This window comes from Lethenteron reissneri, chromosome 26 (assembly GCF_015708825.2).
Source record: "Lethenteron reissneri isolate LAM-NWPU_2019-01 chromosome 26, ASM1570882v1, whole genome shotgun sequence".
In the NCBI taxonomy this organism is placed as follows: Eukaryota; Metazoa; Chordata; class Hyperoartia; order Petromyzontiformes; family Petromyzontidae; genus Lethenteron; species Lethenteron reissneri.
The window spans coordinates 6,701,635-6,716,889 of record NC_083804.1 but is presented as its reverse complement, the minus strand read 5'-3'; the positions used below and the strand labels follow the sequence as shown (position 1 = coordinate 6,716,889).

The following is a 15,255-nucleotide window of genomic DNA, read 5'->3' as shown; positions in this document are numbered from 1 at the left end:
AGGTCAGTTACTCTAGTTGAATGAATGTACAAATTCTACTTGAACGTATTTTGTTTCTGTGCCAAATAAATGTTTATACTCTCACGCTTTTGTGTGTAACAGTTATGTAAGCACTAATTTGGCAATTGTTTTCACTGAATGTGCTGCTGAAACTTGCTTTAGAAAAAAGTTTTGCTGGCTGGCTGGCACACAACCGGGCAAGTGCACATGTTACAGCGCACGTCTGCGCGTTGATGTCACCCGCATCCCGCAGCGTTGAACCGGGTTCATGCGCGCTGAAGTCACGCCTCCCCCCACCCACCCTCCACTTCATATTATATTAGAAAAAAGTTTTGCTGGCTGGCTGCCTGCCTGGCTGGCCACGTGCCGCCCTGCGCGCGTTCTTATTGGCCGCAGGCCATGCGCCACCCAGCATGCAGAGGGGAGGGAGTGTGGGGACGCGGGGGGCCGGGAGCAGGGGTGGTTGGTGCGTGTGGGTGCCCAGAAGGGAGGGGGGGGGCACGCGGGGAGATTTGGGGGGTTTATGGGGAGGGAGGGCAACACATGGATTACAGAATGTGCACAAATTAAAGACATCAACTTAGAAAATAAAAGTGGGCTTGGTCAGGTCACGATGCTCGAAGGGATCGTGGTCGGTGGTCAAGATTAACGGCTGAGTAGCTCTCCAGGACATCCTGACTGAGCGTCAAAACCATTCAGGAAGGACTAATTTTGGAAGATTATTGAAGAAGGGCAATTGCCCAAAATGTCACCTATTATATACTTATTCCTGTAAGGCGTTGTTATTGCCAACACAGTATCGCCAAATAATGTTTGATTTGGAAAGGTTACTGATTGTTGAAATAATATTACAATGATGTTTTTCGGTCTCAAAGGAAATTTGATTTGTCAGAACGACTTTCTGCCCAAACGAGTGGGGTTGCGTACATCTTTATGGGTGGGCTTGAGCCAGGGGTGGAAATTCCACATTCCTTTGGCAGTTAATCAGTCTAAAGGGGTAAATAAACTGATTTTACTCCACAGTAAATGGTACTCACTTCATCGACTGATGGATAATAAGCTGAGTCAACCTGTAGCCAGGATTGGAACTTGCAATTCTTGACACAAGTTGAACATTCGGCCACAGTGCCATTCAGTCAGATTTAACACCCCAATTGCGCAAAGGGGAGAAATAGCAGTTCACCCTTGGTGTCTGCTTAATGGCACAATCGTCAGTCTTTGGTTGTATGCATTGTATGTGTGTTGAACTTTCGCACCGTACGTAGCCAACCATGCTAATTGGAAGTGTGGGGGTAAGGACAAAAAACTAAACACAAAAAGCAGTTCTAAGGAAACTTGTTGAAGGAGTGTATGGGAAATCGAGGTTGTTTTTGTGCAGGACCAGTGAATTCCTGGGGACAGCCAGAGTTCATGGTTATCGTCAATCTCAATCTTATAGTTTTATCTGAGTAAATGGAACCAGCTTCATTCATAACATAAAGAGAAGATTCCTGTCATTGAAAAAAAGGGTTTGGCGTATCATAGATCAATGGACTTCCTTTCCAGTCCTCCAAAGAAAACAATAATGAAGTATTGGGGTATGTTTTAATTTAACATTTTGGAATGCCTTTAAGAAGCTTACAAAAACATCAGATTTTTGATCTTTGGATATGACATATAATGTGTCCAATAAAAAATGTCCATTCTTTACATTTTTGGCAGTGTTGAACGATGATCAACCTCGTAAAAACCCGTGCATTGTTAACAAAACATAACCTTTGCGGAGGAAAACCCCGGGCCACATAAGTTAAAATTATCACCCAAAACCATGTTTTGCACATTTGCAATGCTCCAACATTAAAGGCACATGAAAATATTCTCGCAAGTTAGGATTTCCACGTGAAATGTATTGCATATATTTAAGCAGTCAAGTATATGGAAACATGGATATATACATGTTTTGTCGATATTACATACACCTTTATCTCTTTGTGATTTCTGATTATTTCCAGTCACTGTAAACACTTGCAAGATGCAACAAATGTATATCTGCTTGCTTCACTTTTACACAACATTACCTTATCCAGGAAAGCTGCACTTGAGTTGTACGACTCTTTTTCAGGAGGGGGCCTGCATTGCGTTTTTATTTGAAGATGTCATCAGCCAATTAATGAGTGTCTATACACATCACAGGAAACCGGAGCGCCTGGAAATAAAACCACGCGTGCGAGGGGGCAACACTCTATCCCCACACAGATTAAAGCAGATGGCAATTAGTCCACTTTACTGCCTTCTCCTGGCGAGCCAGGGTATGGCACCTCGACGCCCACGGGTAGCGAGTTTTACAACATTTGTGGCGATTGAACAACCCTCGCTGCCTCCACAGTGTTGGATTACAGGCCAGGTGCATAGCCACCACCGCCCGGCTTTAAAGTCGCACGTTTTGAGAATGTGCGATCTGACATGTGCCTCTGACTGGCAATAATTGTATCTGCAAGGCTCCTTGGACAATATTTCCAACTAGTTGGGAGCCACTTGAGAGTCGTGGTAATAAATTAGAGCTGTCTCCTCGCTGGCTGCCTCCCGTGTGTTTCCTCAACGCACACCCTCTCCAATGACGCATGCCTACTATACATTGCATGATTTTGAAACTGGGGTCATGTCAAACGACAGCAGACACGCAGGACTGGGGCCGATATGCTGAATTACCTGAATTATTAAATTTAAGGTAAAACATTTTACAGGTAGATTTTAACCTTGTTCTAACAAACCACATAGCATCAGCTTTCAAATGAAACCTAATTCTCAGAAATTAGTGGAGGAGTGTAGGAGGAGTTTTCTGGACAAACATGTACTTACAGATTAACTGTATTGTGTACATTATATTTTTCATTTTGCGGGTATGTTTCGTTTCTAATTATGAGTTTGGTAATTTTTTTTGTAGGTGAACGTGAGTTTAAGTTGCTTTGCTTCCAAAGTGTTGTCTAATACAAGACCGTAATTATAATATATATTGGGGGACACATCCCCTCCCCCCCAATATTCAAAAATGCTCAAAATGTCCCCTCGAATATATTGCTATAAAATAGATTTCTGTTTATATGATTGTGGTTATGGTTGTACTTTATTAATCTCTGCAATTACATACAATGAAACAAGAAAAGGTAAAAAAACAGCAATGTAATACAATACACTATTAGACATTGTAAAATATAAATAAAAAGTCCATCCTATGTGTTAGTGAATTTTTTAATATTTTAGGCAGGTAATGGCAGGAAATTCGTTTTCAAATTTAGATATTTTTTGGGGGGGGGTGGGGGACCCCCAGACCCCCTGGAAGATTTGGTCCCCCCCCAATGTTGACTCCATGGCTACGGCCTTGGTCTAATATCTCGGATATTTCTTTGACTGAAATCGGTTATTGATAAACATCAATTTTTCTGGCATCATGGTATCTCGACATTTATTTATGATAACCAACTGCATAATGCATGTGTCAAAATGTATTTAAATAATGCCTTTGTTAATTATTAAAAAGGTTTTACCTCTTGTTTTCATTCACTTTTAGAAGTAATAAAGTATGGTATAATGTGTAAAAAGCTATTGGGTCTCTCGTGACCACTGTATATTCGTGATTATGTTTTCCCTTTAACTTATGTGAATGGGCTGACAACAATATACTTAAATTATTTTTCTTCACGTGACGTCAACACATTTCTCTCTCCTAACGGTGTTGTTATTGCCAACACTAAAAACAAAGGTATTTGTCTTTGTTGTGGAAAACACAGACAGGTCGAGTTGGCTGCGCTTCATGTCGGCGAATCCCTTCGATAATTTTTTCGGCACGCTCGGTGTTTCTGTTCGTAAAAAATAAAAAAAAAGCTCCCCGTTTCGTTTGGCATGCTGGCTCTGGGCACCTGTAGCGGTGTACAGCTGAGTTCTGGCAAGACCCGCAGACTGCCTGCGGGCAGGGCACATTCATGAAATGGTGTCCAGGGAAAGTTAATACCTCTCATCCGGACCAAAAGAGAGCATATATAACCTGGCGCCGATGCCCAAGCAAAGCTTCGCTCCTGTAGCAGAACCTGAGCGTGCGCGGTACACATCTGAACGCAGCGAGCCCGTGTCCACGACGCCGATCTGTCCGACGGTGCAGCCTCACAGCCTCTTGGCGGCATCGGCGGCGGCACACCTCTTTAACGTGATCGTCGGGACTCGGATGGGCTTTTGAGCAGTCGCGATGATTCCGTTGGGGCTGTGCGCCTCTCTGCTCTTGAGCCGCGTCGATGGGAAGGCGACGCGCGCACCCAGCCGGGCTGCTGCTGGTGCTGATGGCAAGTGGCTCGGGGTGCTGCTGCTGCTGTTGATGGCGCTGTGCGGTGGAAACGGGGCCAGCATCTTGCCCTATAAATTTGCCCACGCCGGCGTCTGCCCCAACGATCTCAACCCGAACCTGTGGGTGGATGCGCAGAGCACCTGCAACAGGGAGTGCAACGGAGACCAGGTGAACAGCTACGACACTTAATACGAGATCAGACTCCTCTAAAAAAAAAGTGATCTTCAATACCAAACAAATATGACTTAAAAGTGTTTCATTTAAATAATGCGCGTACTTTTTCATTTCATGTCGTCCTGATTTCAAATGTTTTTATTTTTTGACGTCGGAAATGTTTGGATAACAATCACCACACGTGTTGATTTGTAGTGAAATTTACAAACGACTCAGTTTGCAAGAGGCTTTACCGCCTTGATTCGCGCACAGTTATTTTGCCGCTACTGCTGAATTACGGGGGTGGAATGTGCAACCTGTGAGCTGTCCACGGTAACAAGGGGTGTGACAGGGTTGCACACAGGTTTTGATTTATGAGCAAGCAAAGAAAGAATCTCAAGACTCTAAACCAGTAACACGGAGTTTCAGCCTGGGCAGCATGTGGATAAAATGCATGTGGCTAAAACAGTATAGTTCGTGTGTGTTTTCCATGATATGCATACTGCCCTCAGTATGCGCTATACAAAGACAAACATCCCCTGTTTAGCCTTTAACAGAACTGTTGGGGTTAGCGCTGTTAGCGAGGAGCACCTATGAAGGCCGGCACAGCACACGAAGTTGTGGGTGGCCAGCACCATGCCCGGCCGCCTTTGTCTCCATAGTGGCGATGTTTACACACCGCACCAGGTACTCATTTGAGGCCGAGTCGACCTAGGGGAGGCCCAGCACCGGTTCATAAATTCGTCACTGGTGTTGGCCATGAGCGGAAATCGAACTCGGGTTCCTGGGTTCATAGTGTCAGCGTGCAAACTGTTAAGCTATCACTCCCCCTAACTTTATACACACACACACTACATTAAATAAGTATAGAATGTAGTTTACATTTTAGTGCTATGGATAGATTGAACCCCACCATAAGAATATGGAATCTCCACCGCTAATTCAGGGCCACCAACAGCAGGAAGCCAATTTGACTTGAAACGTAGTATGATAAGTTATAAACACTACGTAGAATCCACGTTAAGGTTAAGGATTTGCATTTATTTAGCTCAGAAATACCACAGCACAAACGAAAATAAATATGTACAAAATCACATTTGGAAATAATGGTGAGGGGAAACAAACAAGAACAATAAAAACGGGGAGACATAAAAAAACAAGCTAAGGAGATCACACACACAGAGACGGTTGAACAACAACAACAACCTTAGCAAGGGAAAGAAAATAGTTGTTCGCTCGTTTTATTGTTCAACTCTTGCAAACGTACTTCGTTTTCTAACCACGTCTGGCCGGTCCACTTTCGCAGGACTGCATGGCCCTGGAGAAATGCTGCGACAACGTGTGCGGCCTCAAGAGCTGCGTGACGGCGCGCTTCCCCGAGGGCGAGCCCATCATCCAGGACGATCTGGCCTCGTGCTACTCATTCCAGTGCCCCCAGCAGGGCGCCGAGTGCGACGTGTGGGAGGGCAAGCCCACGTGCAAGTGCAAGGACCGCTGCGAGAAGGAGCCCAACTTCACCTGCGCCTCGGACGGCCTCACCTACTACAACAAGTGCTACATGGACGCCGAGGCGTGCGTCAAGGGCGTCACGCTCACCGTCGTGCCGTGCAAGTACTACACCATGGGGCCCAAGACGAGCCCGAGGCCCAACGAGACCGCCGTCACGCCGGCGACGCTCAACGCTCCCACCACGTACGTGACCCCTATCCGGCCGGCCCTGGTCGCCAAGCCGGCGCAGCAGTCCGTGTACCTGGGCGGCACTGTGAGCTTCCACTGCGACGTGAGCGGGCAGCCCAAGCCGGACATCACCTGGGAGAAGCAGGGCGAGGGCGAAAAGAACATGATCATGAGACCCGACCACATGTACGGCAACATGGTGGTGACCAACATCGGCGAGCTGGTCATCTACAATGTGAAGCCTCCCAACGCCGGCATCTACACCTGCACGGCGCGCAATACAGCGGGGCTGTTGAGGGCCAACTTCCCGCTGTCCATCATGCGCAACCCGCACACCTTCAGCAAAGACATGGAGGAGTTCCCCATCGAAGAGTGCCTCAAGATGCCGGACCGCGAAGACTGTGGCGGCAAGACCCAGACGGTGTGGTACTTCGACGTGAAGAGGAACGGTTGCTTCACGTTCTCGCACAGCCAATGCAACAACAGCCTCAACCGCTTCATCACCTACGAGGAGTGCAAGATGGCGTGCATGACCAACATCAACAACACATGCTCGCTGCCCGTGCAGCAGGGACCCTGCAAGCACTGGGCGCTACGCTGGGCCTACAACCCGCTCATCAAGCGCTGCCAGTCCTTCATCTACGGCGGCTGCGAAGGCAATGAGAACAACTTTAAAAGCCAGGAGGTGTGCGAGGATAACTGTCCTTTTCCGCACGGCCGCCAGTGCAGGGCTTGCAAGTCGCGAAACAAGATCGCGCGCAGTTTCTGCCTTTCCGATTTTGCTATCCTGGGCCGCATGGCTGAACTGACGGAGGACGGCACCTCGGGGGTGGCGAGGATCATCGTGGACGAAGTGCTGAAGGACGAGAAGATGGGCCTCAAGGTGTTCAACACGAAGCACCTGGAGGTGACGCTGCTGCACATCAACTGGGAGTGCCCCTGCCCAAACGTGACGGTGTCGGAGGAGCGCCTGCTCATCATGGGCCAAGTGTACGAGGGCATGGCCGTGCTGTACCCAGACAGCTTCGTGCAGGCAGCCATCGAGAGACGCACGAAGAAGATTTACGAAATGATTTCAAAGAATGCGTGCGACAATTTGCAGCGCGTCGTCGATTAGTTTCCATTCACTATTTGTTTTTTGATCTCAGTTTGGTGGGAGGTTAAACTCAACCTACGTTCAACATTAGAGGACACTTTAAAATCATAAGCCAGGGAGGGGGGAACCCGTGCCTCACCAGCTGCATATGGCCCATTATTTAATATCATTTGGCCCATGGCCGCTTCGGGACGGCCCACAAACGATACTGATCCATCACTTGTATACATCTAAGTCGCACTAATCGGATACTGGAGGGGAAATTTGTCAACCTGACAACATTTTTTGCTTTAACTTTAGCACGATTTGTGAGGGCCTCTTGATTTTCGATCAATAGAAAAAGGTTTCCCATTCCACAATCCACCAGGTTTTGTATTAGCACACACCAGAGGGTGCTCTGAAAGTTTTACGTCAATTAAATTGGCCTGCAGAGTTAAGCCAATGATTTTAGTACGAGGAGGGTAACATATGCGCACATTGAATGACCACACAGGGTGAAGTTGCTGGCGCTTTAATACAGTGCTAACTCATTGTGAAGAAGTAGATTTTTTTTGAGTAGGTGAAACATTTAACAAGTCTTTGAGTGAAATATTTAAAGTTTAAGTGGCTCATCGGACATGGGCCGTGGAGCCATTAATGTAACCAATGGGCTGCTATTTTTTAATTTTAATTGAATGCATAATTTACACATTTGAATGATGAAAATAGAACAGAGGTGTGAAGTTCAAACACTAAATAGATACCCATTGAAAGACATCAAGTCTGCATTAACCACACATACTTGTGGTAAAAACAAAAAATGCAAACAAATATGCTTTAATGATATATGCACTGTCCTTGAAACTGATTGGCCTCACCAGAGACAACGTCTTTCATGGCTTTGTCTCACGAGGGCGACAGACCAAAGGCTGTCAAAAGGCAAACAGTACAAGGACAATGCAAACACCAAAGTATTAATAGCTCGGGTGAAGCAGTTATATCTACGGGACCCTATAATATTAAATGATTTTAAAAATACCTTGTTTTATAATTCATTATCTTGATACTGCCAAAAGGGTCCCATCGATATTATTTACACCTATTTAAGCACAGCTTTGATACGTTACATGATTAGCATTAAGTAACTTTATATGGTTTATCATTAGTAGTGTGATATTGTAGCAGTACAAATTAAAGCATATGATTGTAGCAGTATGTAGTATGCATTAACTGCAGTAAGACTGTTTTTCTTGTATTTAAGACTCATGTTTCTGTTTCCCCCCGATATTAACTTAAGATATTGTTTTGCATCGTGCCACTAAATATCAAAGTACCGTTACATTCCTACACCTCTTACAGAATTATCGCCATATCTGTAACTTTGCCATCATCGAACAAATGAAAGTATTACGGATTTGACATATTCTTTACAAGCGGTGAAGTAACAACACGAGTCCTATATTCAATTACTGTACAATGAAAACATCAAAACTATAAAATAACGATTGTACCGCACGTGTTGGCTACCATGATGTACGACGTTCACTTCCTGAAGCTCTCGGATCGTAAGGCTGAAAGCTTCATAACAAAGGTTTTTTGTGGATTCGATCGCATAAATAAAAGTGTGTCGTGAAACCTGCCACTACCGACAGAGCTAGTTAGTTAGGGGTTGTCACGTAAACGAAAGTTGCCAGTTAGTTGCTACTTCACAACACCGGTGTGTTGGAAAGTAAATCAACAACATTTACAATTGACCTACCGTGACGTTTTGTACTCTGTACCCCATAACGGCGAAAATCTACGCAGCAGCATAAAACTAGGAAGTAATTTGTAGGGAACTATTTGTGTATTTCATGTTTTGCTTTAATGCCACACATATAAAACAAGACCTATTCACTACCATATTTTGTTCTAGAGTACGTATTCACACTCGTATTTAAACATTTAATGAGGATAACAACCATTTTATTCATAATACACTTTTTGGGTTTAGATCGCGTTATTTATAAATGTGTCGTAACCCTCCACCACCCGACACGGCCAAACAGTAAAACATGTGTCACGTTTACTAAAGATAAATAGTTCACTACATCATTCTAGATTTTTTTATTTTATTTTTTCACCTACGTGACTTTACCGAAAGTACCAAAGAGTATGATTTAACATCATTTACAATTTTTGAGTACAACGTTTCGCTGGTAATTACCAGCGTCATCATTTACCATTTTTGAGTACAACGTTTCGCTGGTAATTACCAGCGAAACGTCGTACTAACAAAAATTGTTAATGATGTTAAACCACTCTTCAACACACCAGTTGGCTAAAGTAGTGAACTATTTGTCTTTTGTTAACGTGACACATTTTTGCTGATTGGCCGGGTGGAGGGTTACGACACATTTGTAAATAACGCGATCTAACCCAAAAAAGTTTATTATGAATAATATTGGTCGCGAAAGCCTACGTGTTAAAGGAACCATTTTATTGATGATCCATATATTGTATGTTGTGTTTTGTACAGTAGATTCTTTTTTACATGCATTATTGAAATGAACAACAATAAAGTGTGTCATTTTTACATATATATTCTGAATGATTGTTCTTTAATAAAAAAAAAAAGTGTAAGCTTACACTCGACCTTGGCATTTCAGCACAGGTGTCTGATACGGATGCTCGGATTTCGTGGCAGGACGGGAAAAGCATGGCGGAAGTCTGTAAAAAAAAACAGAACAAGGCAGATAAGCGTTGCCAATGCGATTCAGAAAAAAGGTTGCTCTGGATAGGACATGCGTGCAGGGATGAATGAGGGTTGGTTACCGAGACGGGCATCCGGAGTGGTCCCCCACGAGTCTGGCAACCAAAGGAGGAGGCTTTTAAGGGCAGATGGTGGGACACTGTCGGGCTAGATCGTGGAGCTCGTGTGACCACTGGACAGCAGTTGTAGGATCTTGTGGAAGTTGGAAGGCATTGGATAGGTGCGGTGGCGTCAACAGCCTTGCCCATGATGACATCTTGATCTTGAATTGAAAAAGAATGACGGATCAATTTGCATTGAAACGGTATCGCTGAACACGACCAAATTATTGCGTTCAGATTGAATTTCATACAAACACTGTGATTATGAGTTATGGTTATTAAACACGCACTTCATGAAACATATAGGTTACCACTGAAAAAAAACATTTTATTTTTATTCCTTAATTTACATGAATACTTTAAACTTTAAACGTCACTCAAAATTGACTGGCAGTCGAAGCAACATTGCTTGGCTATTAGTTCACTGTCACTTCAAGTCAGTGTGAAAAGCTTCGTTTTTGGAGGGCATAAAACGGCCACCTTTTACACATTGGTTTTGCCCGATGACCCTGATAGCCGGCATCTGCATATTTGACACGCTTAGCCCATTATAGTCACAACCGTATCTCTTGTGTACGGTGGTTTGTTCCTATTATTACATTATTTCAGTCACATTTTTGTTTCAGTTTTTTAAATTACACATCACAAGGGAGCGTTTATATTGACTGAAACATCGTTACATTTCCACAACCGTTGTACACTCACTAGCATACCATACTAGTTATTATCTGCAATGCGCGTCAGGTGTGTTTATAGGTGCATTCAAATGTATCGGAATTAATGAAGCTTTGATCGCAATTTACATGAATAACGTTTGACATTTCACATAAAAAGCATTTAATTTTTAAAAAGCGTACAGTAGTACATCATCTAAACAAATGTAATGCAGTACCATGGGACCTCCTTTGCCAGTTTTGTTACCAAAAAAAGGGGGGAAACCAATTCTCATATAATGCAGTAGTTTTGAAGGTGGCACAAATTCATATTGCGATAAACAGTAAAGGAATTGTTTCGCAAAGGAATGATATTTACATTATTTCCCAGTGTCAAGTTACTTGAAATACAAATTTCCACCCATATATTTCCCATTCATTTATCACGAATTAACATTTAAAAATGAAAAGTACCGCTGCAGAGGTTTTTCGCACTCATTACACACAAAGTGCTCGCCACAAAATGCACCACAATAGCTCGGTGATCTCGTCAAGGAGCATAAACCTAACTATGGTCATCCTCGCAGCAGCGGCTTTTGACTTTGCTTCGAACAGAGACGGTCACCGCATCGTGCGCTTCCATATGCGCTTCTGCGACCGTCTGGGATGCTCTTCATTCCGATATTAGGAAGCCACTGGAGCTTTGAACTTTTAATTCTAGATTGAAAACTCATTTATTTTGAACTGCTTTTTTGTGTTTAGTTTATTGTCCTTTCGCCGCACGTTCGATTATCACGGTTGGCTACTTAACGTTACGAAAAAAACTTCAACATATATACACATACATGATCGCGCTCCTTAGCTCTCTAATGTGTTTGTGGGTTGTGGCACGTGCGCATAGCCTGGCACAAGCGCCGCGGTGACGTCACCGCCACTTAGTGGCGAATGGCGGTTGTTGTTGTTTGTTTGGCACGATGTTGATCGTTTTGCTCCACATGCTGCACTAAAGGAGCTCCCAGGACATGGAGTGAAGCGACGGACATCAGAGCAAAACAACACGCGGTACGACTTGAAAACACATTCGGAGAGCTGTGAATGATTTGTGACAAAAAAAATAAACTCACCTAGTATAACACACACCAGATGAGATTAGTTGTAAAGATGACATTTTCTCAGCCACATTTTGCTTACACAACTCATCGAAATTCCAGTGAATCCTAATGGAATGTCTCTTAACTCCGAGTTATATCCCCCCATAATCCACCAATGTCACTGTAACCTGATGAAATCTCACATAAGCTGAAAATTTGATGCAATAGAAGGAATCCCACATGATCCATACAAAGTCAGTTGAGACTAAGTCATCTTCCTTCGGATTTAAAAAATTCTCATTTCAAGTGTGGCCTTGAAACAAATGATACTGCGCTCATCTTTTTCAAATTACTTTTGGTCAAATACCAAAAAGAAAAACTTGTGTGCGATAAATTTGTCCAAAAAAATACTGACATATTTTCAGGCAATTTGAAACGACTTGAAATTACATCTGTCTTTGTAAAAACAAATGTGGCGGGTATTTTTGTTCCACACACAATGATAATACAGCGTAAGAAGTAGAAGGATGAAGTGTTCTTTAAAACAGGAAGGAAATTGTTCTGTTGGTGGCCTTTTCCACCCACGTGTCGCGTTTAATTTCACTAAATAAAATAATTCCTACGGGGTTCAGCCACAATTCAGGTGCAATTCACTGACCAAGAAGAACATCAAACTGAACTTTTATATACATTCTTGAAATTATTAGAATTTCTTTTGGCCTTGGGATTGTTTTGAGCCCCATTCACATCACAGGCACTGCGCTCTTTGATATTAACACCCACCGAGACACATCAGAGCGTTTCAGAGATTTCAGGCTGCCGCCTCGTAGATGTTGACGATACATTTTCCGTCTCCGAAGGCTTAAGAGGGGATTTCGTGTCTCCGGTGACTGACAGGAGGCTAAAAAGCACGGCCACTCTTTAAATATTAACGAATGTTTGTGCAGAACTTTAGCGGGAGAGAAACCGCTAACGTCCTTCAATGGTCGGAATTTAATGTTGTTGCTTGGTAGCCTAAGATCTAGCGGTGCAAAGAGCAACGTTTTGAAATGTACTGCACCAAGCGTATATATTCTTGGTTCTTTCGGTAAAGTCAAGTAGAAGGGAAATAATGAAAAAAATTCTCACGAGAATTATTGTTTCATATTTATATTATTTTATTATTTCCCTTCTACGTGACTTTACCGAAAGAACCAAGAATATGAAAATCCCTGCAGTCACGAAAGCTTTAAATAAAATTCAAGCTTATATACTTGTAATGATAGACCACGACGTTTCGATCGCCACACAAGCGATCGTCCTCAGGAGGGTTCGCTCGTGCGGCGATCGGAACGTCCGGATCCATTAGTATTTTTCGCCGTGATTTTACCGAAAGAACCAAAGAGTATTGATTCCTGCAGTAACGAAAGCTTCAAATCAAGATTATATACTCGTGTTACGCACATGTGTGCAATAACTAATGCACAGGTTTGTTTTTCACCAAGTTCTAGGCCTGCTTCACATGCACAACCCATTGTCAATCCAACGTTGGATGAAGACCTTCCATGCCTCCATGTCAATTGACGGGAGATTTTGTTGGACCATAACTTCACCACCTTGGTCAATTGCGGGTTGGATGAGAGGACCGATTCAAATGTCACTCGCCACTGATGTTAGTCGGGAATGGAACTCACGTGTCGCTGGATTTGCAAGCGCAGTGAATAAACCCAATGCACAGCCGATCCACTCGTTAAAATATTAATGTATGCCATTAAACTTGTTTCAAGTATCATTCTTATACAATTACTATGTGCTACGTAACACTGAAATTGTCACAGGTACTATTGGAACCGTGCTGAGAATTTCCCAAACACTGTTAACATTTACCACAATATTTTTTTACGCAATAAACACTCAATAACGTGACTTTGCATGCATAATATTTAAGTTAACGGTAACTTTCATAGGTAGTGTAACATTTGTTATTTGTAGTGTGTTTCTCAATGCACTAAGCACACATCATACCGATTATAGCCAGTAACACAGAGTATACATTTATATTTCTAACCAAGGAAGAACCCATTGAGAATACAAAGCTCGTTTTCAAGAGCTGGGTAACAAAAGCAAAATAATGATAACGCGGGTACAGAAGAAAACGGTACTGGACATTGCAAAATGCTAATAATGTGAAATGCTATAAAGGTTAAATTACTCCAGATGTTGCATCAGATAAAACATTTTCTGAAGTGAAATACTAACACCACTTAATCAACGACGATAAAGACAATGAGGGAAAAGGCAACAATCAAAAGCGCGTCTCTTCAGATAGTCCCCGCGATTAACCCGACTGAGGGGGAATCATCGGTGCCACGATGGCGCCTGATATGCAGGAGCACGTGGGTTCGATCGCGACCCTGACGCCAGCTGTATATTTGGAGTTTGCGTGTCTCTCTCCCCGTAGTCGCGTGGATTTTTCTACGGGTCCTCCGGTTTTCCCCTCCACATTTCGAATCATGCGTGGAGAAAATTCGACTGCGAGAAATGTTCAAAGGATAAGCTGCAACGTTGAGCTATCATTTGTGGGTAGGTCGTTTCTGAAAAAGAGCTATATAGTTTAGTGGGTCTTACTTGGTAAGATAAAAAATAGTTTAGTTTAGTCGCGAATGATTAAACGAGTCGTAGAATAACACTTATCTCTCTTGGAAACCCTTACCCACGTGTTTGAAATTCCACAGTCCAACGGCACATTCTCTATAGAGGATAAATTAGCATATATATATGTGGCGATGACCCGATATCTTATCCGCAGCGTGGGATCATGGGGTGGCCTAAAATAAGTGCACCTACACACACACACAGCTTGCCGATGACCAAATGACGTGAAATGTGCCCGAGCTGATCATCTCGCGGAAGCCAAGCTGGGGTCGAGTCCGCTGGATAAGTGTTGTGAGGGTCGACTGCCATTCATTAAACAGCCGTCGAAGGCCGTTGGGGTCAATTTTTTGCGGGCAAACAGGACACGTGCAGCAGAAAACTCCCATGGTTCTATGATGCCACGTGTACGCTCCGACCGCATTCACCACCTTTGGGGACCAGTTTTGTAGACAGTACATTAAAAATAACCCTCATGTACATCCACAGCTCGGTCTAAAGAGAGTTCAGTACAGGGTGTGGGTGTTTTTTTCCTCCCTCCTCTATTCAGGTCACTTGCAGTCACTTCAGGTCAGAGGCACCTTGGTGGTTATTTCCACTCCGCCTGTGCCAAGTGCGTGCACCGACCATGAGAGGGGAAGTTGGGTAAATTAATTACTTGAAAAAATAAACAAGAGAAATCTTCACACATACTTCGATAACTCTCAAGTAATGTGATTAAATCCAGTGTGTGTTATTCTTTGTAAGAACCATGGAGCAGACAATCCAAACCACACAAACGAAGTTGGGGGGGGGGGGGGGGGGAGT

General features: G+C 43.5%; 1 protein-coding gene across 1 annotated transcript; it reads left to right on the top strand.

Annotated features, from left to right (window-relative positions):
- The first annotated feature begins 3,986 nt into the window (after positions 1-3,986).
- Positions 3,987-9,781, top strand: LOC133347562 (WAP, Kazal, immunoglobulin, Kunitz and NTR domain-containing protein 2-like). Its single transcript, XM_061559935.1, has 2 exons — positions 3,987-4,483; positions 5,775-9,781. The coding sequence occupies exons 1-2, from the start codon at positions 4,220-4,222 to the stop codon at positions 7,260-7,262; spliced, it is 1,752 nt and encodes a 583-aa protein (XP_061415919.1). The 5' UTR covers positions 3,987-4,219; the 3' UTR covers positions 7,263-9,781.
- Positions 9,782-15,255: the final 5,474 nt, after the last annotated feature.